The 21,344-nt window shown below is 41.5% G+C and overlaps 2 protein-coding genes across 5 annotated transcripts; both read left to right on the top strand.

The window, feature by feature from the left end:
- The first annotated feature begins 1,829 nt into the window (after positions 1 to 1,829).
- Positions 1,830 to 17,056, top strand: si:ch73-100l22.3 (uncharacterized). 4 transcript variants are annotated; one of them, XM_050045186.1, is made up of 11 exons: positions 1,830 to 2,307; positions 3,856 to 3,981; positions 4,162 to 6,162; positions 6,331 to 6,730; positions 9,177 to 9,304; positions 12,140 to 12,241; positions 12,737 to 12,853; positions 12,960 to 13,061; positions 13,229 to 13,345; positions 13,866 to 13,948; positions 15,547 to 17,056. In XM_050045186.1, exons 1-11 carry the CDS (start codon positions 2,179 to 2,181, stop codon positions 15,704 to 15,706), a joined length of 3,465 nt encoding a protein of 1,154 aa, XP_049901143.1. In that variant the 5' UTR covers positions 1,830 to 2,178; the 3' UTR covers positions 15,707 to 17,056. The 4 variants fall into 4 exon arrangements, with proteins under 4 accessions (XP_049901143.1, XP_049901140.1, XP_049901142.1 ...); XM_050045183.1 differs by having other exon boundaries at positions 4,162 to 6,730; XM_050045185.1 differs by lacking the exon at positions 12,140 to 12,241 and having other exon boundaries at positions 4,162 to 6,730.
- A 122-nt stretch (positions 17,057 to 17,178) lies between these two features.
- Positions 17,179 to 21,251, top strand: sirt7 (sirtuin 7). Its single transcript, XM_050045254.1, has 7 exons — positions 17,179 to 17,349; positions 17,482 to 17,619; positions 19,010 to 19,114; positions 19,185 to 19,255; positions 19,360 to 19,432; positions 19,531 to 19,629; positions 20,964 to 21,251. Exons 1-7 carry the CDS (start codon positions 17,245 to 17,247, stop codon positions 21,249 to 21,251), a joined length of 879 nt encoding a protein of 292 aa, XP_049901211.1. The 5' UTR covers positions 17,179 to 17,244.
- The last annotated feature ends 93 nt before the right edge of the window (positions 21,252 to 21,344 follow it).

The following is a 21,344-nucleotide window of genomic DNA, read 5'->3' as shown; positions in this document are numbered from 1 at the left end:
ATCCCTACTAAGGTCTAACTTGTACCTGTGAGATGCTTAGTGCCTGACATGAAGTGAGTCCAAAATCCAGGTCTGCTGCCTCAGTTAAATAACCAGCCAAGACTTTTTGACATGGCAGCTGTGTCGATCCTCTTTCTCTTATTTTTTGTATTTATTTTTATTTTTTCGCAGTATCTTCTCAATGTCCTTTCAGTTTTTTTCACCAGCTCTCCTGGCATGTTGAGAAAAGGAGTAACATAGCTAGAGAAAATGTGTCTCATAGTCATTGGAGTGAGTTGTAACACTATTTCAAAAGGTGTTACAACCATCCCCACCCCTGTCAGCCAGTGTTAAACTAGCTGTAACAGCATGGTGGTTTGAAATAATCACAGATGAAATGCCTCACATTTTACCTAAGAGACCACTCACTAATATAATACAAGTTACATAAGCTTAATCTCAACCGTATCAGTATTAATCAGAAAATAGATTTCATCCAAACAATTACTTTCATACTTGAAAATCATTTTTTTTGCTGTGAAATCTGCACACTTCTTTACACAGCTATGCTGTTACAACCATCCCCGGTCTCCCCTAGTAAACATTACCAGCAAGAGAAAGTATTACGTATTTATATGAATACTGTGGAAAATGAGTATTGAAACAGTTTCAAATATTCAAAATCAATATGTATGGATAAATCAATACTTTCAATAACACTATATCACAGCCATATTGTGTTCTTTCTTTCTTTTTTCATGAAAGAAATCTCTGCAATACAGAAATACATTGTTGTTGATGTTGCACATCACCGTTCACTAAATCATAGATAGATTTGACAGTTAAGCCGTTTATAGATTTTAATATTGTATTAATCAATTATTTCTAAGACACCATGTCCTCATTCCAGGGCATGAAAACATAAAGAATGAATAGTTTACCACTGACAGCCTATTTACAGCCAGAAAATACATTTTTTTTGCTCTAACACTCAAAACTTCAAATCCCAGACAGAACACTGTTTAATCTAATATTTATTTTTGATATGCCCTATATGCCTGTTAATATTTGTAAGCATGTGTCACACTTCAGACACACTTAGTCCTATTAATTTTGCACAGCACAATTTGACTTGTCAGACACAGGTGTAACTAATATTGTTAACTTCTGCATTGCAGTAGCTGCTTGAAGTAAATAGAGCCATATGTAATGATGTTACTGGTTTCACCTGTGCTTTTTCTGCTGTGACCACTTAAAATGTCTGCTGTGAAGAAGGCCCATTTATATGCACTGACTTTCTCTCATGTATGACAATACTAAACATGAATTTTGAGAGGGAATAATGCTTTAAAAGATGAAGAGAATATGGATTTTCCCGATGTTAAAACACGTATGATTAATTATTTTACATTAAATTTGTGGTGTGCCAAAACTCAAGGCTGAAATGTGCTGCACAATTTGTACTAACACATTTTTTTTCATCCTCAGTGCTGTAATATAAAGCCTGATATTTGTGTTTATCCAGTCAGGTCTGTAGGTGGCAGTATGGAGTTATCAGCTCCAGCTGCCTCTGTCTCCAGCAGCTCTGGGTGCTGGGAAAACATGGAGCACAGTCACATTGTAATCTGTATTAATACAAGCGTCAAAGCGATATAGTCGACACAAAGGATTATGTTTTATTTGTTGAATTAATATAATATGATTATTTCTTAATTAAAATTGTCCGTTGTGTTTATTTCGTTGTATTTGTTGTTTAATTTGGTATATTTATAGGGATCCGTGCCGTGAATCCACTCCGGGTTTTAAGAGCGCTTCGACGGTTAAACTGTCACCGTGTGTCGCTCCGGGAGGAGGCGGGTAAAAATGTAAACACAGACACATCCTAATGGAGTTTTATTTTGTTTGGCAGCCTGCTAGACTTTGTTTTGTCGCTGTTTTATCGGAGGTAACACCGCAGAGCTGCTCTACGCTTGCGTCTCTTAACTGTTATGTTTTCAAATGACTCTAGGTTTAGATATTACTCCGCCGGCAGTTTGCTATTAAATGCTAACAAGCTAGCCTGTTAGCTAGCTAGCTTGGGTTACAGCTCAGCCTAACGTTACCAAAACCAATATATTAATGTATGTATACTAATGTATTAACGTCAGTAAGTACTGAAACTATCAAACGTTACTACCTACCGTATCCTGATGCAACTCGATGGAGGACTACGACAAGTTTGTGCAGCATCGTCTCTCCTGTCTGAGGACAAGTGAGGAGAAACACAACAAACCTCCACCTGCATCCTCTCTCATCCGCTTCTATGGACAGCCCATCCTTCCTCCTCTGGTAGGAGCTCAGTTTTATGATATTTCTGATCAAATCAATATTATTGGGAGGTAGTTAATCTTAGCTATTATGACGCAGATGCACTGAAACACTGTTGAAGGCTGTGCAGTAAAGTTCCACTTTGCTGTTTCAATTCAGTAGGTTTTATTGACATGACATATGACATGTGTTGAAGTACAGTGACATTTAAAAGACTGGATGAAATCAGCAACTGAACACATGAGAAAATAGTCAATACAATAAAATAGGGAATTAAATTAGAAAACAAAATAGAATAATATATACAGTACACATATAGACATCTATTATGCACATATCATATGGCTCATGTAAGTTTACATATACCCAAGTTTACCTTTGTTGATGTGTGTGTGTTTTCAAGGAAGCATGTTGGACTGTAATAGCTGATTCATATGATGGACATTAGCCCTGGGACATCAGTCAGACTGCATCTGACAGGACCCCAGTATTCATTAACTGCACTTTATTTTCTTAAGATGAAGACACTGCAATGCACAGGGCACTCATCCACAATCGGGAACTTTGACTGGATTTGTGAACCTGTGGATCTGTGAACCGGGATTAAAAGCATAGAATTTAAGGGATATATTTCCAAGAAGTAAAACTCATTTTACAATAAGTAAATAATTCACAGTGATTAAGATTATACATGTTTATAAGTAAACAAACAAACTTTCCTACTTAATTCAACCTTAACAACAAAGGCCTAAACATTTACAAAGGTTGCCATTATCAAACAGACACAGCAACATAGTATTTTTTCTGGGCCTTTTTTACTGTGTTTGTGTCAGTGTGTGCGTTATAAGTATGTACATTTTTTTTTAGGGTAAAACTATTTAAAACAGTATATGTATACAAAATCATAGGTATCTTTTTTTTTAAAGTGTATGAGTGTGCTACTGTGTCTTTTTGAGAGATTGTTCTTTGACTGAATCTGTGTTTGTTGTGTGCGTGTGTGAGAGAGAGAGTCATGGGTCTACTGTATGTTTGAATAATTAATGAGTTAGGATCAATAAATAAATAATTAACAATTATGTATTAATACAATATTATAGATTTACAATATCTTAGTTGTGGGTTAGTTGTTGTGTATGATAATGTTAAGTGAGGTTAGTTTGGACGGTGCTGTCATGGTGTAACTGGTACTTAAACAACTAGTTAACGCACAGGAAAGTAATACATTTTGATAATTAAGCATTCATAGAATTTCACAAGCTGAAAAACTGTAGGTTCTTCGAGCTTGTCAGATGTTAAGTTTGGTGCTTTGCCTTCTTTATCATTGTAAAGTTACTGTAATGTTATTTTGAGTGTTGATTAGACAAAATTTCAAGAAGTCACCGTAGAGAGGGCCCTGGAAGTTTAAGATGGACACCTGTCACTGTTTGTGGACATTTCAAAGACTTATTAAGTAACTGATTAAATGAAAAATAAAGAACAGTATAATCAATGATGAAAAACAATCATTAGCACCAGCCCTGTTATTCCATATGTATGTGACACCCCATGTCTGCTTTCTGATGATAACAGCTCTCAGCGGAGCAGAGAGAGGAGATGCAGCGATATAGAGATGCAGCGCAGGAAGCTGCTGTCCACAGAAAGTTGAAGGATGATTCAAGAATGGCCTACGTGCAAACTATCCTACAGAGTGTTCAGGTAATATAAGTCCTGACTTTTCAGCTATCCTCTTGGCAAGCCTAATATGTTCCTATATTTGTGTTTTGCTTAATGATAACAGAGAGCATTTTCTCTCAATGTTTTGTCATGCCCGTTTGGTTTTAATCAAATAAGAAAACTTGTTTTCTCTGATTTCATTATATTTGTTATTAATTGCAGCTGAGGAAGACGCCAACATTGGAGGAGTTGCTTCAAGAATCGGAGATTAACATAAAGTCTTCATATTCCCATAACAGCAGCAGTGGACCAGTGTTGCAAAGCAATTTTTTCACGGAAACAAAGGATAGTCTTTTGCTGTCACCACCACCTGAAAGGAGCAAAAGGGATGGTGTTTCTTTTCCTCCGTTGACATCAACTACATGTAGTGCCTTTTTTGCCTCTGGTGCAACGCCTCAGCAAAGTTTCCAGGACAAATGCCTTATCGAACAACATTACAGTCAACAGGAATCACAGCCACGTTCCTTTAACGGTGCAAGCCACCAGTCAGTATCTTCAGGTTACGTGACGTATGAGATTGTTGAAAACACCACGAGTGTCTCTGGAAGGACTGATGAAGAGAGAGAGACCCATAACTTTGGCTCCACAGAGGAAGCTGATAATATGGGTGGCTTTTTCCTTCACAACACCTCAAACACAATCGCCAAGATGCCAGATATTATTAATCACCCTCCCATAGATGGAGAGGAATTGGAAAGGAGTGGAGTGGAATCATCTTTTTGTAATGATTTTATAGCAAAAGACATTTGTTGCATTTCGCAGCAGGAGGATTCAGTCATATTTGAGCATTTAGAGAAATCTGAAAGCAGTCATCTAGACAGCACAGAGGGTGGAGACAACCTTCCCTTTACCACAGTACTTGACCTTGTTGAAGAGCACAGTTTGGACAGAATTGAGGGCCCCGTCTCTTCATCAGAAAACAGTGGCATTTCAGACAGTCCAGAGTTAGCGCAGACATCAAGCACTCATCACAGTCCAGCTACAGAGCTGCACGTTCAGCACGACCCCACAGAATCAGAATCAGAACCAGGGGACAACCATGAAGAAGCAAAGCCATCTGAGGAGCCCTATCGTATGAGCCTTCAGGCCTTGCTTAAGAAATCTCAGGAGTATCGGCGGCGCCAGCGGATGCTTAGGAACCAAGCCAAAACCCCTAAAATCCAAGAGAGAGCAAGGGCAGAGGAACAGAACCTCTCTGATAAAGAGAATGATGAGTTCCCTCACAAGGGGACGGTAACCTCAGAGGGGAAGAAAACTAAAGAGAGGAGAGGCACCTTTATCCCGTCTCTGGAAACGTCACCAAAGAAAGCCTGGGAAAATGAGAGGATGATTGAGAGTGAATTTTTTGTGGAAAAGACTAACTCTAAATCTGAAAGCACACATTTTATAGGAGATGGAAATACTAAGGAAATTACTTCTGTTGGGGAGGAAACAACCTTCAAAAATCTAAACATATCACAAGAGGTCTTCACAGAGCCTATAAATATCAGTGCCGTCCCCCAGCAGCAGCCCACATCGACAGAGACCTCACCTAGTCAGGAAGCCTTTTACCTGACCACCTGTCCCGCAGCTTTTTATAACGGAGTGGGGAAATATAACACTATCCCTGCACCTAATTTCTGCAACAGTCCTGTGCGCTGCAAAAGCAAAGGCAGTATCCAAGGAGCTCTTGATGGGGCCGAGACCTCAAAGAGGAAACTTTTAGTTGAAACCGGTTTGATGGAAGACCACAAGGTTGAAGAATTACAAAACAGTCCCACAGCAGTTCCTTCCATTGTGCATCTCACGGTTGGAGGTGATGTAACAAGCTTTTCAGCCAAGAGTTCACAGCACATTGATCAGCTCGAGTCCAACCTGAGTAGTCTGAAAATGCTGATCTCAGATCTGGAGTCCACACTAACAGAAAACTTGAAGAATCACAGCCAAACTGAGAGCAACATTCAAAGTGAGCTCAGTTTTAAAGGCATCAAGCACTCTCGCCAAAGTGATAGCGACTATTGGAAGGACAAACCGAGGGATGATGATGATAGCAATGATGCAGAGCAAGACCAAAGGTACGGAGAGTGGCCAAGAAGACAATCAGACAATTTGACGAACATGCTTGAAGACACAGGACCTGAGCCCAGCACCAGTGACATGGACGATGTTCCTCTTAAAGTGCAGGTAAAAGAAACTGAGGCAGTAAATGTAAGTGAGCTCAGGCTAGTTAAAACCTTAGCTACAGAGAGAACAAAGAAAAGAGGAACATGTAAAGAAGGACTTACAAAGAGTTATGGACAACATGGCGGCTATAGAAAGCCCACAGCTAAATCTCACCTCTCTGTAACACAGCGCCTGCGAATCCCCAACATATTCAGAAATGTTCCACCTTCAACCACAGCTTCATGTAACACCTCAGTGCTTGCGGATACCAGTAACCTTCCAGTGGAAGCTAAGAATGACACAGAAGGTCACAACTCTACCCAGTCGCCATCTCTCAACCAGTCATATGATGTGGATTCACCGTCTGGCCTGTGGTTCCTTGAAGGGTCGGAGTCAGACACAAGCTCAAAGGGTCATCTTGTTGGAGAGAAACATCTGACCCCAGAGAGTGGGGGTGAAGATCAGGGCGGGGTATCCAAGGTCAAACGGAGGCTGCTTATGCATGTGACAGAGGAAACACAGGAAAGGAGTGCAGATGCCAGCAGAGGAGCAGGCTCTGTGGTCAGACCCAACTCAAGCACTCCTAGAGGTAAGACCAAGACAGTAGTAGGACAGACATGTCAGATATGAAGTACGCATGTACAAAAAAGTATTTCTATCATGGCACATAGAGACTTAGGAAACAAAAATATATTCAGTGGTACAAACATGACTTAAAAGCAGACATTAAATTAAGAACAGTATGAATACCCTCAGCTGGTCCTCAGGAGGAGGCTGGATCAGGATTTTTAAGAAATTGGTCTACAGTATATCAGAATCGCCAGTTGTGGGGCTTGTGGGAGCTGGTTGGAGATTTTGACACATCGCCCAACCCTAACATGTATATAAATGAATAACAACACACTCTTTGCCCTTTAAAGAAGTATTTCATTGCTGGAAGGATGGTCTTTTCACAAAACTAGACTGTCTATACAGTAGAAAGATGCAAATACTTGAAACAGTTCTTGAAATTGGCGCTACATGAGAAGAGGGCTGTGGCATTTGCTTTTGCTCATGAGGTAGAAAACCTACAACCACCATATTGCACTGTGCCAGTAAACGCTCCCGCTGGTGGGTGATATAATGTGAGCATAGCCACTTTGACATAGGAAACAATATGGCGGCCGACTGGTAACAAGCAATCTCGAAGTACAGTTAAACAATTAATTCGAATATGTTTCTGAAAACAATTTAAAGCCATAGTTGGTAATGTTGGAGAGCTAGCAAGATTTGAAAGCGGCACCTCCTCTAAACTCCACCCCCTGCTCCCCCTCCCGTCAGTGCTCCGTCCAAAGCCACGAGCCCAGACATGCCTGAACGCGCATCCTGCAGTCAGCAGAGCAGAGGAGAGCCGAGTAAAATAACAAATCCCCCAAAGCAAACAAATAATTACCTGTCCAACAGAAAGACAGCAACCTCTGCATCACTTTTCAGGCCCTTCAGCTCCCTCAGTTGTCTCTACCGTTCAAAAGCTGGACTGCTGTTGATGTCTGGTTTGTCCTCTCACTTTATCCAAAGCCTTTTTCGTCGCAGCCTTTTTGCCTCTGACTTTCTTTTCTCAGCTTGTTTAGTGGGGTGAGCCGTTACAAGTAACACTGGAAGTGGTACTTTTGGCTGCATTTTCTCTGCCATTGTGCAGCAAACTCCTGCTTACTCGGTATTTCTGCTGAGGAGTGTGCTGAATATTTCCGGCAACGGTGACATGTGATGAGTGCGCGCAGGGAGGAGGGAGGGAGGGACGGAGGGGGGCTCAGGCAATACGAGACATGAAGGCATCTGATTGGTTCTTTCCATTCGCACCGAATGGCAGGGATTGGTCAGAGTTTTTACAGGCCTGCAGCTGCCACAGAGGTCTGATTTTTTTCATTCCTTTTTCTCAACACATTATGTATTGACTACTCTCAGGATGGAAGGACCATTTCACCCAGTATAACAAAAAGTGTTTCTGAACAGGATTACCAACTATGGCATTAAGGCCTTAGCACACTGAGTCTATTTTTTTGTCAGAAATTGTCTCGCATCTAAAAATAAATATGACCTCACGTTGTGTCAGTCATGTTTGCACACTGAGTCCAAAACTTTCATCCGTCATTAAACTATTTGGAACAGGTTCGAGTTTCTGTATTTTTTGCATCCGTCAGAGCCTTCAGAGACGTTTGACCAAGAATCAGTGATGAAAATGTGGCAGCAGGATGCAGCCGTGACAAGACAGAGGAACAGGGTGCACAGAATCATTTCATAACTCAGCAGCTCATGTTCAACAGGTCAGATAGTAATTTTCAGGTGGATGATGAAGAAGAGGAGGAGCATGTGGACCACATACAGAATGTGGAGATAGACAGGGAGGACAGCTCCACCCCTTCAGCTGTGATGCCAAATGCAAGACAGGGAGGGAGTGGTGACAAACAGATCCGATTATCTCTGTATTTTTAACCTCTATTTTTACAATACAGGAACACTTCCTGTTCACAAACTCTCATATTACAGCCAAACAGTGCACTAAAATATGTTTCTGAAGACATTTTAGGCGAGCAGTAGGCAATACAGTAACAGAATCTTGGTTTATATATGATCACCACTGCCTAGTTTTACCGCTTGATCCAAGTTTGGGTGAGAAAGAGGGAGAGGGGCGTCTCGCTCTCGATTTACTTATGTACTCTTTGTGTCTGGGTGGCGGGCATACTAACATTTTGAAGTATAATCTGTAGATAAAGCAACAGCACTAAAAGCCAGTGAGAATCTGCAGAATGATGCGTTTCACATCATCCAGCAGATTTCAGCTTGGACATGAGCAGAGACATGTGGCTTAGAAGGATGGAGGTCTACAACAGTTCATTTACACATGGGACACACACTGTGATGATATAGAGCTGTAATGCCATACGGTTATAAAACTAGTGGCAGGACATTCTACTGCATTAGTTCAGATTTTGTCTCGCCAACAGTTTTTGGGCATACAATAAGTGACCACATATTGTCATATTTACTGCCCTCAGCTGCGGTGCATTGGTGTGAAAGCCGCAGCAGTGAAAAAGACAAGCAGGAACAACTGAAACAGGCCCACGCTGCTCAGATCAGAGCCCTGCAAGATGAGCACAGAAGACAACAGGAAGAACTACTGCAGGTGAGACAATAAAGACACAGATTGTTGGTATAACTGGGTGAATAATTACATGGTATTGAAATTACAGATGTTTAAATGTGTGAAGTAAATAAAATAGGAGGCAGGTGTCTATTGCTGCTTTTCTGTTTTATCTGATAGTACAGATTTAATCTTAATCTCTTTAGGCTCATTAGTGTTAATTGAGCTTGTACATTTCGGTATGTACTGTACTCAGAGCAGCTTACAAGACAGTCTTGCAGAAAGATAACATATGATACCTAACTAGTTGACATCAAGCATGGTGCACCTTTCTTTTTCGTCACAAAGCTAATATGCATTGTGCAGCAATAATTATCAGGCTTTGTTTATGGTATAATATCTCTTACAAAAATATTTTTCTATTATAAGAAAGCTTAAAAATTCTATAAATGTAGTTTCACTTCCATTTATTTATTTATTTTTCTGTTACAGGATAAGTCTGGCAGTATTTTATTTATTTTATATTTTTCAAATTATAATGAAATACCTCTTTACTAACAAGTATCAGCTTTGTGGCCAAAGCCTGATAAAGCTGTTTGAGATATGGGCTATAGATCTCCACTCTTTTCCAAAAACTAGTCTATACCACATACTTGCTGCCAAAAACTTACTTGCGTATGCGTACCAAATCTGTGGCTAAAAATCAGGTTATCTGTATGCTATGTAATCATTTTATTTATAAGGGGTTTTAATATTGTTTTAATTGCCAAACTAACATGAGTTTTATGTTATTTTATTCATTTTTTATTTTTGTGTATGTGGTTGGGGCTGTCAGTAGATGTTATATACCTATAAGCTACAAGTGGGACTGGTGCAACAGTAGAGTGTGCATACAGGAAGTTAAGTGGTTATTTATAATGCAAAAAATTATTGTTATATACAGCTTGGAGGCACTGACGAAATGTGATATAGATGTCAATTAATTTATATACTTTATGAGTAATTGCAGGCCTTTTTCGTCCTTGCTGGTTATATCCTTTGACGGGTGTGAAAAAGCTATTAACTTGCATGCTGTGTGGTATGAAAAGGTCTTAAACTGCTGAAATTTAATTTGATGAACACCACAGAAGTCCTGAAAATAGTCCCCAGCAAATAAACTATTTACTGCAATATGAGTAATGTTTGCTAAGAGAAGGGTCCCTAGCTGTTGAACGAAGTTATTTAGCCTTTTTAATAACCAGGTTTACAGCTGTGGGTGCTGTGTGGATGGAGATGACAGGAAATGAGGAAGAGAGAGATGCAACAAAGGTCCCCAGCCAAAGTTGATTTGAAAACGTTGCGGTTCTTGGTCACTGTCTTAATCCCTAAGATACAAGGGAGCCCCATGAGATATGTTGACAGTAGGGAAAGTATATCATAATGCCAGCTCTACCCTTTAAGTCTTCTCTTGACTTATCATGCAGTTGTATCCCCTACCCTGAGCGTCACAAGAAACCACAAGAAATAAAAGTCTAAACGTGGTTCAAACACAGTCACATTGATATTTCCTCCATCTCATTGGTCGGCATCTTGCATTAAATTGCATCACCTATTGCTGTACAGATCTGGCACTACGTAATTCCTGTACAGCCACCATAACTCACTCCAGCGAGGCTTCTGACTCCACCCAAAGTCACCTACGATAAATTAAAAAAATTAATGCCTTTCCATCTTTTTAAAACGGGAATAGACTTTGAGAGTTTCCAACCAATTCACTAAGCTGTGATATAACATTGACCCTAAACGTTCTCTGGAAACTGGAGGCAGACCTTTAAAAGGCTCTGGCACTGGTCCATATGTGGGCGCACAGACACACATGCTGTCTCCCTACCTGTTAGAGCGTGCTTCTGGAGACCGGGGTCGTGGGCAGACTACAGACATCTGCTCATTACAAGAGACCTTCAGACTCTCCCCAGTTAAAAAAAAAACACACACACACAGGGATTCTACCATAAATGTTTCATTACATCCCTAAGAGGCGAGCTGGCATGGTCGCCTGTGTCTGTGTGTGTGTGTGTGTGTGTGTGTGTGTGTGTGTGTGCGCGCGTGTCTCTGTGTGTGTGTGCACGTGCAGGACTTCAAGGACGCCTGCTGTTCTCTGGCAGCCAGTTCTTGTGTCTTCAGCTTGTGTCTGTATTTGTTCTTGGCCACTGTCCTTGCCCTATTAATCACAGTCTCTGTTTAATTTATGTATCCTTAACAACAATATAATTAACATAAGCTGTTTTTAAAAAAAAACAAGGACTTCTTTTTCGACTCCCCTCTGTCCTTCCATCATTTGTGGTGTGATGAGAGAGCGAGCTGGCTGGACTCTGTGGTAGAGGGAGGAGGGGACCGAGGGAATTGACACAGAAAGGGAAAGGATAATTTGTTTAATTCATGAGCGTCTGTAGTTAAGTGCCAGATCGTCCCGTCGAGTGCCACCGCTAATGGTCCCTTCCCCTTCCTCCTCTTTTTTTCCCCCTTCTCTCCTCGCATCCCTTGCTTTGTTTTGTCTCATACCTCCTCCGACGTCGTTTTTACTCTCTGGCTGTATTAATTTTCTCCATCTCTCCTGTCTCATCATCCCCGTCATCCCTCTCCTCCTCCTCTGCTCCCTCTCTCATCTCATCCCTCTTGCCTCTGTGCCCCATCTCTCCCCTTCTGTCTCTTTCTCTCTACCCTCAATTAATTTCTTCCTCCTGCCTCATTTGCTGTCCTTTCCAATTCAATATTTTCCAACCTTGCCTGCTCCCAAATGCACGCATGCGTGTCTACACACACACGCACACGTGCACGTCTCCTCCTATTCCTTCCCTCCACCCTAATGTCTGTTTCTCCTGTCTGTCTCTCTCTCAGGCGTTGGCAGTGCGTTACCGTCTCCTCCAGAGCGTGTCCTTCCCTTGCTCCATGTCAAGCTCACATCACGGGGACACGTTGACCTTTTCTACTCTTGCACAGGTATCACCATCACATTTGTTGACTAATGTCAGTCAGTGATGCGAAAAGGCTTGTCCTGCTTATCCTTGTACCCACGATATTTTTTTCATCGACAGTTAGCCGACACACTCAGGTGAAACAAATACTTCCCCCTCTATGTCTTAATCCTTATCAGCAAACCCTCGTCTCTGTTATTGCTCTCTAATATGTATTCAAGTGCGGCAGCTTAGCTTCAGTTACACTATAGTTGTTCAACAAACATGTCCCTTTAATGCAACAGCTTCAGAATCAACAAGTGAGTGACACATTATTATTCTGCTTATTATTCCCTATTATAATGATGAGTCCACTTGCGTTGATGTGCTAAACAGATGCCAACCAAAAGACCTTGAGAATCTGCGTGGGAAATTAATTGGTTGTCATTGATGGAATTAGCATTCTCCTCTCTCTTCCCCTCTGGTCCTCATTATTCACCCCTCTCATCGCTCGTTCTCCCCTCTTCCTCCTCTTCCTCAGCCCTCCAGTCCACTCTCAGAGTGCTACCGCCCCCTGCTGTTGGCAGCCGCGAAAGGCTTTCTAGCTCGCAGGCTGCTGAAGACGGAGAGAGTGGCGCAGCTGGTGCGCACCGTCAGGGTGAGTAGAGACAGTGGTGTCACGTCTGTCTCAAGAAGCACTCTTATTTTCATACAATGATAAAAACAGATACATATTACATCTGTATGTGTGTTTGCACATCTAGGACACACATCAGTTCCTGCAGGCCCTCCAGCAGCAGAGCCCCGGCAGAGGCGAGCTCTGTAGCAGGCAGGACCTTTTATTGCAGGAGAGAGTCGCTCTGCAGGTATTAAAGCAAACACGTGTCGTAAACATCTGTTAACCTTTCTCCTCTTCTCCGCTACACTGCCATCTGAGCAATTATTCCCTCCATTAGCAGTTAGCACAACAGATACTGTGATTACACACATCCATTCAAGCCATCGTCTGCTCTGTAATTGTTTCCCCCTCCAGCTGCGCGCCGCACGTTACGAGATCCACGACATATTCTTCAGCCTGTCAGCCGGAGAGAGGATGCAGCTGATCAGCTGGGACAGAGAGCTGGTCAGGGAGCGAGAGCTCAGACGAGAGGTAACCTTTTCAGAGGCTGTGAGTGAGCTGTGGGGGGAAGTCCTGCAGTGGTAAGGTTAGGGCTGACTGTTAGATTGAAACACTGGCATCGCAGCCAGGTGTGAAACAGTGTGACGGTGCACCGCTGGGCCAAAAATAAACACTGCACAGAAATATCAGGATTTAATTACAGCTACTCTGGTCCAGGTCTGATTATTCAAATTCAGAATACCATTATGCTTTTACTACTATCCAGACCTTTCAGGGTATAAACACTTCACACTGCTTCATGATGAGCCTGGTGGATAAATAACACTGCTGCTTTATATTTCCCAGCGCAGTACTTATGGTTTTGATCTTATTTCTTAAAGTACGCAGACAGGACTGAAATATTGATTCTGGTCTGTTTTAGTGTACACTTCCTCTCTATTGATACAGGTTGTGAGTATTATAATACACCTTATAGGTAGTGCAAAGACTAATCTATTATGTGTGTGTGTGTGTGTGTGTGTGTGTGTGTGTGTGTGTGTGTGTGGTTTAGAGTGGACACACAGGGCATCCCAAAAGAAAGAGCTCTCTGTCAACTGCAACACAGAAATCACTGGAGAGGAAGAGAGGCATGATGTGAGTTTTCACTGGATCAGTACTGCTTTCTTTTGTCTTTTGTCTTTAGATCTCTGGATAACTCAAGTGTTTTATGTGTGTAAGTGGCTGCATGTTACTTTAATACAATCAAAATCCAAGTAAAATGCACATGAGCAAACTCAGAGTTAAAATTGGTGCCTCCACACTAATAAAAACTTGTGGTGCGTTCAAATACCAGCACTACCACACTATTCAGTGTGCCAGAAAAAGATTTAGTGTGTCCCAATACATAGTATGTCAATTGTAGTTTACCAAAAAGACCCTGATGTTCTGCTGCATGCGGTCACATTTTGCAGTATGCAAGGCAGCATGCTTTTCTGGCTATTCTGATCCACAATCTGCACAGCAGAGGATACATCACATCGACTGAGCCACACACAGATGACAGCTCACTGACAGCTGACAGAAGTCACAAAAACTGTCATAGAGATAACCAATAACAACAAAAGGACATAACTATTAAAATAATGACAGAGAAATGCATATCTGATTTTACTGTGAATATAATACTTCATGTTAGAGTCTACAGTAACTACATACATTGCAAAGTAGCAACAGCAGAGCTCTCCGAATCGTCCGTCTGGTGATCTTGGAGAGTGGCGTTTTATTGTACCTCCAAAGTAACTAAATGGTAAATGGACTGTATTGTATAGAGTGTCTCTAGTCATCCGACCACTTAAAGTGCTTTTATTTTAACACTATGAGTCACATTCACCCATTCACACACTAGTGGCCGAGGCTACCATACAAGGTGCCACCTGCTACTCAGTTTTGAACACACTCACACACCGATGGAACAGCCATTGGGAGCAATGTGGGGTTCAGTATCTTGCTCAAGGATACTTTGACATGTGGACAGACTATTGCACATCTGTCGATTTTTTTGGGGGGAAATTTTTCCTTATCTGCAGTGAGGGTCCAAGGACCAAGTGTCATATGTTTCATGAAGACGTTTCACCTCTCATCCAAGAGGCTTCTTCAGTTCTGAAAGTTCTGAGAACTGAAGAAGCTTCTTGGATGAGAGGTGAAACGTCTTCATGAATCTCAAGCAAGTCCAGTTGCCCAGGATATAGCACTTATGATTACCATGACCTGGATGACTGAGAATCTTCACCAGCAGTGTTGTGTTATTTTTACTGTAGCTGCGCTACGGACTGTAACAGATATTAGGGCATGAGGGCCAAAGTTGGAGGAGCTATATTATGACAAAGTACTATGTCCCAACTGTATGCATACTTCAGAGTGTAGGGATGCTTCATGTTGAAATGTTACTTGCTGCACTTGATTAAAAGCCATTACTATAACCATGTGCTCCAGATCCCACAGTCACAGGACAGTATAGACCAAACCTATGAAAACATTAAAAATCTGAACAACTTTTATCAGCAGATTTAGCTCATATATGTTTTAATGCGATCACACATCTTTCAGAAGTTTTCCGTAATGATGCAGCCAGCTCAAAAAAATAGCACTGTTCAGCTTAAATCTTTTAATGAATTGAAAATCTCTCACTACAGGCCTTTTTCAACAAGCAGTACTTTTGTCAGTGGCTAAAACCTGTCGTCTCTTCCCTCCAGGATCCAGAAAAAGGCAGCAGAGAGGCACAAGGGAGTCGTGATGAGGACTGGACACAATACGGGATTCTCTGCCGAGCAGCCGCTGGAAACCAAACGAGGACAGTTCAGAGCAAATCCTCAGAGGGTCCCCAAGAGCACTTACTCCTCCAGACCCCGATGACACTCTCCTAATTGGCCCCAGTGAGGTCTCCTAATAAGGCCTCTAGCGATCACATAAATATTGTATAACTAATCATTTGAGAGTTTCCAAATCCAAATTTGACACGAAGCGATGCCTGTTGCTGACGAATATATCATTGAATTTCATATCTCGTGTGCTGTGCGATTTTTTATTTTATTTTTTTTACACCCTGCGACCAGGGTATAATATAGTGATGACAGTTCCACTCTTCCACCACAGAGTAGTTTGACATTGAGTGGATTCTCAGGTGGGGATGAAACATGACTGCAGCTGCTTTGTCAGTAATAGGAATTCTTTTCCAGGTCTGCTTCCAGTATTTTTCACTATTGTCAGTGTACTGATGCACAAGTGGGACAAATGTTGAGTTAGCAAAAAAAAACACTTTGCTCTGTGCACTGTGCCTGAAAGATGCTGAGTTTATGACTCAGCAGACATTATGACATGTCGTAGCAGGAAAAGTACACGTGTAACGAACAACACTAATGACAGCTCCATTAAATTTAGATATTCCAGTAAGTGGTTCTCAACCCAGGTCATAAGGGGATTAGCAGAGGAAAAAATAAATATAGTAAATGCGACACAAATAGACTCTCTGGTGAAATGTTGGATCATTTTAACTCCTGCTAAAAAGTATTCAAATAAATCAAGGAGGAAGAGTTACTCTTTGGCAGACCGTTTATAACTTGTAAGACATGCAACCTGTAACCAGGCGTTACAAATGGACATTGCTTTGTTTTAAGGGGTGACATGTTACAAAGAAAGCATGTACAAAGCCGTGCTCATAAGCCAGCATGCACAATATCAGATACAAACACCTAACTGGAATACAGCCATGGTCATACTGCTATATGTCAAAATGTCTCCTGGCAAAAAGGGTCTGTTAACCAGGTAATTAGTCCAGCTGTTTTGCGTGTCAGTGTTTTTCCAGCTGTCCAATGTTAAATCTCTGCTTTTTAGGCTGGACTTCTGAAGTATTTCCTTCAAATGTATGTGCCTAGTTCATTGCAACCATAAACACACTATCCTCAGATGTATTAGCACATATTGAGATCTGCTAGTATAATATTTGCTGGTATATTTTTTTAGGACAGTGGTGTTTGCTTCTATAGAAATGTTAATATCCAGCTCCAGATCTGTGTGTTATTGCTAATACTTGAATGATGTTACTCCTAAGTGTTGCCTTAAATATCTTTCCTAGTGTATTGGGATCACGTGTCAGCCAAAACACTTGTAAACCTTTGGATTTTTGTATTCTTGGGAACTTTGGACCTGTTTTATATGTTATTTATATGTATTTTGTTAGTAATAAATGTTTCTTAACACTTAAAAGTAGCTGTGAAGTTTGTGAAAGCTGAGATTGTATTAAAAACATTTGTACAGACTCCGAGCAGCAGGGGGCGCTGCTGGCTGTCTGCTCTCATCGTTACACGGACAACATCCGGTCTGGCTGTCGTTGGTCGCTGGCGCTATGAGCAGTGTTTTGAATAGAAAGCTACCTCAGCTGATTTAAAAACAGGATGGAAGAGGAGGCAGACACCGGTGTTTCTTCGCGGGCCGAGAGGAAAGCGTCGGAAAGAGCCAAAATACTCCAACGAGAGCGCGAGAGGCAGATCTTCACACTGGTAAGACGAGGCAGCAGCTCATTTAAAGCCTGTTTCTCCGGCTAGCACCGAGCTAGCATGCTAAAGCAGCAGTTCTCTGTGTATGTAGTGTTTCTCAGCCGGTGAGTCTGACCGGGTTTCTGTTACCTGAAGGTTGGCCGGGTCCTGAAGAAACCGGAGGCTGAGCGGTCGGAGGAGGAGGCCTCAGTGTTACAGCTGCACAGAGAGACTGTGGAGGAGCTCTGCAAGAGACAGGTCCGCAGGAATGTGCTCAAGAGGAAGCAGGAGGAGGTGAGACTGCCAGGGCCTCTGGGTGTTAGCTACTGAGATAACTGACAGGTGGGATGGCACCTGTTTAGGGTTAGACTGTGAAAGATGATGTATGAGGACAGATATATTTATCGACAGTGTTGTAAATTGTAGTCTGAGGACACACCGATGAATACAGCTCACCTTTGGTGTAACTACAGGTAAAGACAGGTAAAGTAGGAGGCAGGTCCTCACAGTGGCTTACACTGATGCCATGAGGTTGCTGTTTCAGGTTCCCAGATGGTATAGTGCTAGTCAGCTGTTTGTGTCCTCTAGTGTTCCTACATCTGAGGCACTTTTCAGATATCTCATACAGTTTTATGTGTCGCTTTGATGATTCAGGGAACAGCATTAAAGAGACTTTCAGTGCTCATCCAGACTCAGAAAACACAAGATAGCCTCAATATGAATGGCCTTGTTTTTAAAAAAAAAAATTGAATGATGAGTTTTGGGTTTTATTTTGTATGTCTTGCATGTCCTTTTTCTTTTTTGTTATGGACTTTCTTGTGAGTCTGGAGTAAAGTTTATGATATATATTTTAAAAGATAATAATAACAAAGATTGGAGACGGTTGAATGACAAAAGCCAGACAGGTTATTTTAGTGATTTCCCCTGGACAAGCCAAAAAATGAACCATGACCGAACATTACCCGACACACCCCCGCTTTTCTGTGAATCACTTGGTTTGTAGAAATTTAAATTAAAGGTAACAATACTTAAATTAAGAAGTCCAGTGTGTTATTTCCATGTTCTAGGAAAGTTCAATCCATATTTGTGAACATGAGCCACTCTCCCTCAAAGTCAGAAACTAGAAGAGTAAGCCTCAAACCTGTGATGTTATAGCGTAAAAGTCTGGAGCTGCTCCATAGACAGTATAAATGGAGACTGATTTTGTGGACCCAATAAATGTTTTTTGTTACACCCAAATTAGCTTTAATCTATTGTAGTGTTCTCAGTTCTGAAACCAAAAACGTACCCAAATACACAGAAAATCCCTCCTGGGTGCTCTCAGTGTCATCTACAATATCTTCCCCTTTGGATTTGGGAGAGAGTTATTCATGTTTACTACTATTTTTAGATTGTCTTATTCCAGAGGAACAACATGTTTGAGTTTTGAAAATTGAGTGTAGATCCCCTCTAACACAAAATAATTTACTAATATGTACACTGTGAACAGAATATTAAACTGGAAGTCAAACAGAATTATGACACAGGGTCACCACGCAAAACATTGGCTCTTGAGGTAAAATGATAATGAAGGGCCAACATTTTCTTGTCCCGTTTTGTTTCAGCAGTTGCATCTGATAATAATTGAGTCAGCAGTGTGTTGACAAAAACTAAAAACATCTTATTTCTCCTGTACCATCTGCAGGTGTTTGATGATGCTGATGAGCTGAAGAGTAAAGTCAGGCAGCTGGCCGTGGCAGTCAAACAAGCAAAACACCTGGTGGTTTACACCGGAGCCGGTATCAGTACGGTACGCCAAACTCTCCATCTTCAGTTTCCTTTTTAAACCTTCACAGGACTGATGATGTCTTTCCTTTCAGGCAGCTTCCATCCCAGACTACAGGGGCCCCAATGGGGTGTGGACACAGCTACAGAAGGGACGGACAGTCAGGTGAGATATGTAGTCTTTGCACAGATCTGATTTTTGCTGCATTTTGTTTTGAAGTGCCTTAAAGTCCAACTGCTATTATCATTCTTGTTTCTCTTTATAAATAGTTCATCTGACCTGAGTAAAGCTGAGCCGACCCTCACACACATGTGCATAAGGATGCTACACAAGGAACAGCTGGTATTTGAGACCTTGATAAAGAACTTATACTGGTAGATGTTTCATTTTTATCTATGCATGCTGGTATTTACACATACTGTGTGTGTTTGTCTCTAAAGGTACAGCATGTTGTTTCTCAGAACTGTGATGGACTTCACTTGCGTAGCGGTCTACCCAGACATGCCCTGTCTGAGCTCCATGGAAACATGTTCATTGAGGTGAGACACACTCATGCGCATAATAATCCTCAGTCTTTTATTGTTTCAGTCGCTGACTCACGCACACAGCTGTTGTCCTCAGCTTGTTTTTTCTAATTAGTCATAAATAAAAGAATCTCACCTCCTGGAAAGATGATGTCTGGATATTTTTAAACACATCAGTCTGAAGTGCTGACTCCCTCAGCAGGATTCAGTACTGATGAACAAGAAACAGCCTTTGTTTGATGGATCAGTATTGGCTATATAAAGTCTGTTTCTTTGTTTGTTGTGGGTACACAAGCTGTCAAAAACATCCCATCATGCTCAGCACTGCACAGCAATGAGAGCAAATAAACTGTAGAGTGCACACATAGCAAATAAACAGCAGCCAGCGGTTTTAATCTATAATATGACGACATGCTTCAGTGAGACACACAAGCAGAGCTGCTTTGGCTTTGTGTCTGTGTCACTGACAGGATATCTCTACATACAGACTGTAGAGGTGAAAATCGGTGCCTGAAATTGGGCCTGTAGGCTCCCGACCTTGTCCTCCACGTAACTTCTCAGTTGTCCTCTGATTTTGGTCTGGTACCTTGGATTCTACTAAGTAATATTCAAAGAAACACTGGAAACAGGCAGAGTCCGATGCAATCGAGTTTAATGTGTTCACAGGCTTTAACACATGCAACTCATCGAGTCAAGCCCCGGGACTGGACTGAAAAACAGCTCTTAGTGCGTCTGCTTTTATGCTGGTGGAGACTGGAGAAAGTCTCCACCTTCTTTCGCTAATCCATCCCACTTCAATGCAAAGCTATTGGTGGCGACCTTTTTCTTTTTGTCCAATCGTGAACGGGCCCGGTTTTAATGGTGTATCAGTTTCGTTTTGAGTTTTTGAAGTCCCCAAATTTCCCACCCTTAGCTTTGGCTTTGCTTTCACTTTATTTTTTAAAAAACACGTGAGTTTTAGGGACTTTCTTTATGCAGTCCCGTGTGCTCTTTTACAATACAGACCTTTAAATGTGTGTTAGGTAATACAAGCATTTGAGTGTGTGTGTTTTCATTATACAGAACATGGTGTGTTATATGTGTGTTCTTTTAGTGTGGATACAATATCAACTCATAACTTTGTATTATGCATCTCAATCAGTCTCTTAACCCTTTTACCTTGTTTCTCAATCAACTTATGCAATATAACACTTTTGCTTGATTAGGGATTAACTCTTTACACTACAAGACACACAATGCTGTTACATGCCAAAGAAACTACATTTCTGAGATGTGTTTTGGTTATTTGTCCTGTCAAACTGTTCTCCAAACAAAGTAAGTTACTCTGACACGCTGTGTTTTATCTCTAGGTGTGTACGTCCTGTTCCCCGGTCAGGGAGTACGTGCGTTTATTTGACGTGACAGAGCGGACATCGCTGCACCGACACGGGACAGGCCGCAGATGCAGCCACTGTGGTGGAGAACTCAGGGACACCATAGTGCACTTCGGGGAACGTGGGACCCTGGAGCAACCTCTCAACTGGAAGGGAGCTGCTGAGGCTGCAGAGAGGGCGGATGTTATCCTCTGCTTAGGCTCCAGCCTGAAGGTATGGTTTAATAAAAAACAGTTTGGTTATCTGAAAAATAATAGCATGTGAACACATTCAGTGACATGTCATTTGATATATATATATATATATGTATATATGTATATATATATATATATATGTATATGTATATGTATATATATA

Source organism: Epinephelus moara, chromosome 5 (genome assembly GCF_006386435.1).
Source record: "Epinephelus moara isolate mb chromosome 5, YSFRI_EMoa_1.0, whole genome shotgun sequence".
Taxonomy (NCBI): Eukaryota; Metazoa; Chordata; class Actinopteri; order Perciformes; family Serranidae; genus Epinephelus; species Epinephelus moara.
Note: the sequence above shows the minus strand (reverse complement) of the source record. Positions and strands in the feature narration are given on the sequence as shown.

Excerpts from the sequence above, each read along its gene's own strand:
- si:ch73-100l22.3 (XM_050045183.1), top strand. The coding sequence starts at position 2,179 with ATGGAGGACTACGACAAGTTTGTGCAGCATCGTCTCTCCTGTCTGAGG. Across the intron at positions 9,305-12,139 it reads AACAGGAAGAACTACTGCAG|GCGTTGGCAGTGCGTTACCG; the intron begins GTGAGACAATAA and ends TCTCTCTCTCAG. Across the intron at positions 12,242-12,736 it reads CCTTTTCTACTCTTGCACAG|CCCTCCAGTCCACTCTCAGA; the intron begins GTATCACCATCA and ends CCTCTTCCTCAG.
- sirt7 (XM_050045254.1), top strand. The coding sequence starts at position 17,245 with ATGGAAGAGGAGGCAGACACCGGTGTTTCTTCGCGGGCCGAGAGGAAA. Across the intron at positions 17,350-17,481 it reads AGAGGCAGATCTTCACACTG|GTTGGCCGGGTCCTGAAGAA; the intron begins GTAAGACGAGGC and ends TGTTACCTGAAG. Across the intron at positions 17,620-19,009 it reads TCAAGAGGAAGCAGGAGGAG|GTGTTTGATGATGCTGATGA; the intron begins GTGAGACTGCCA and ends TACCATCTGCAG.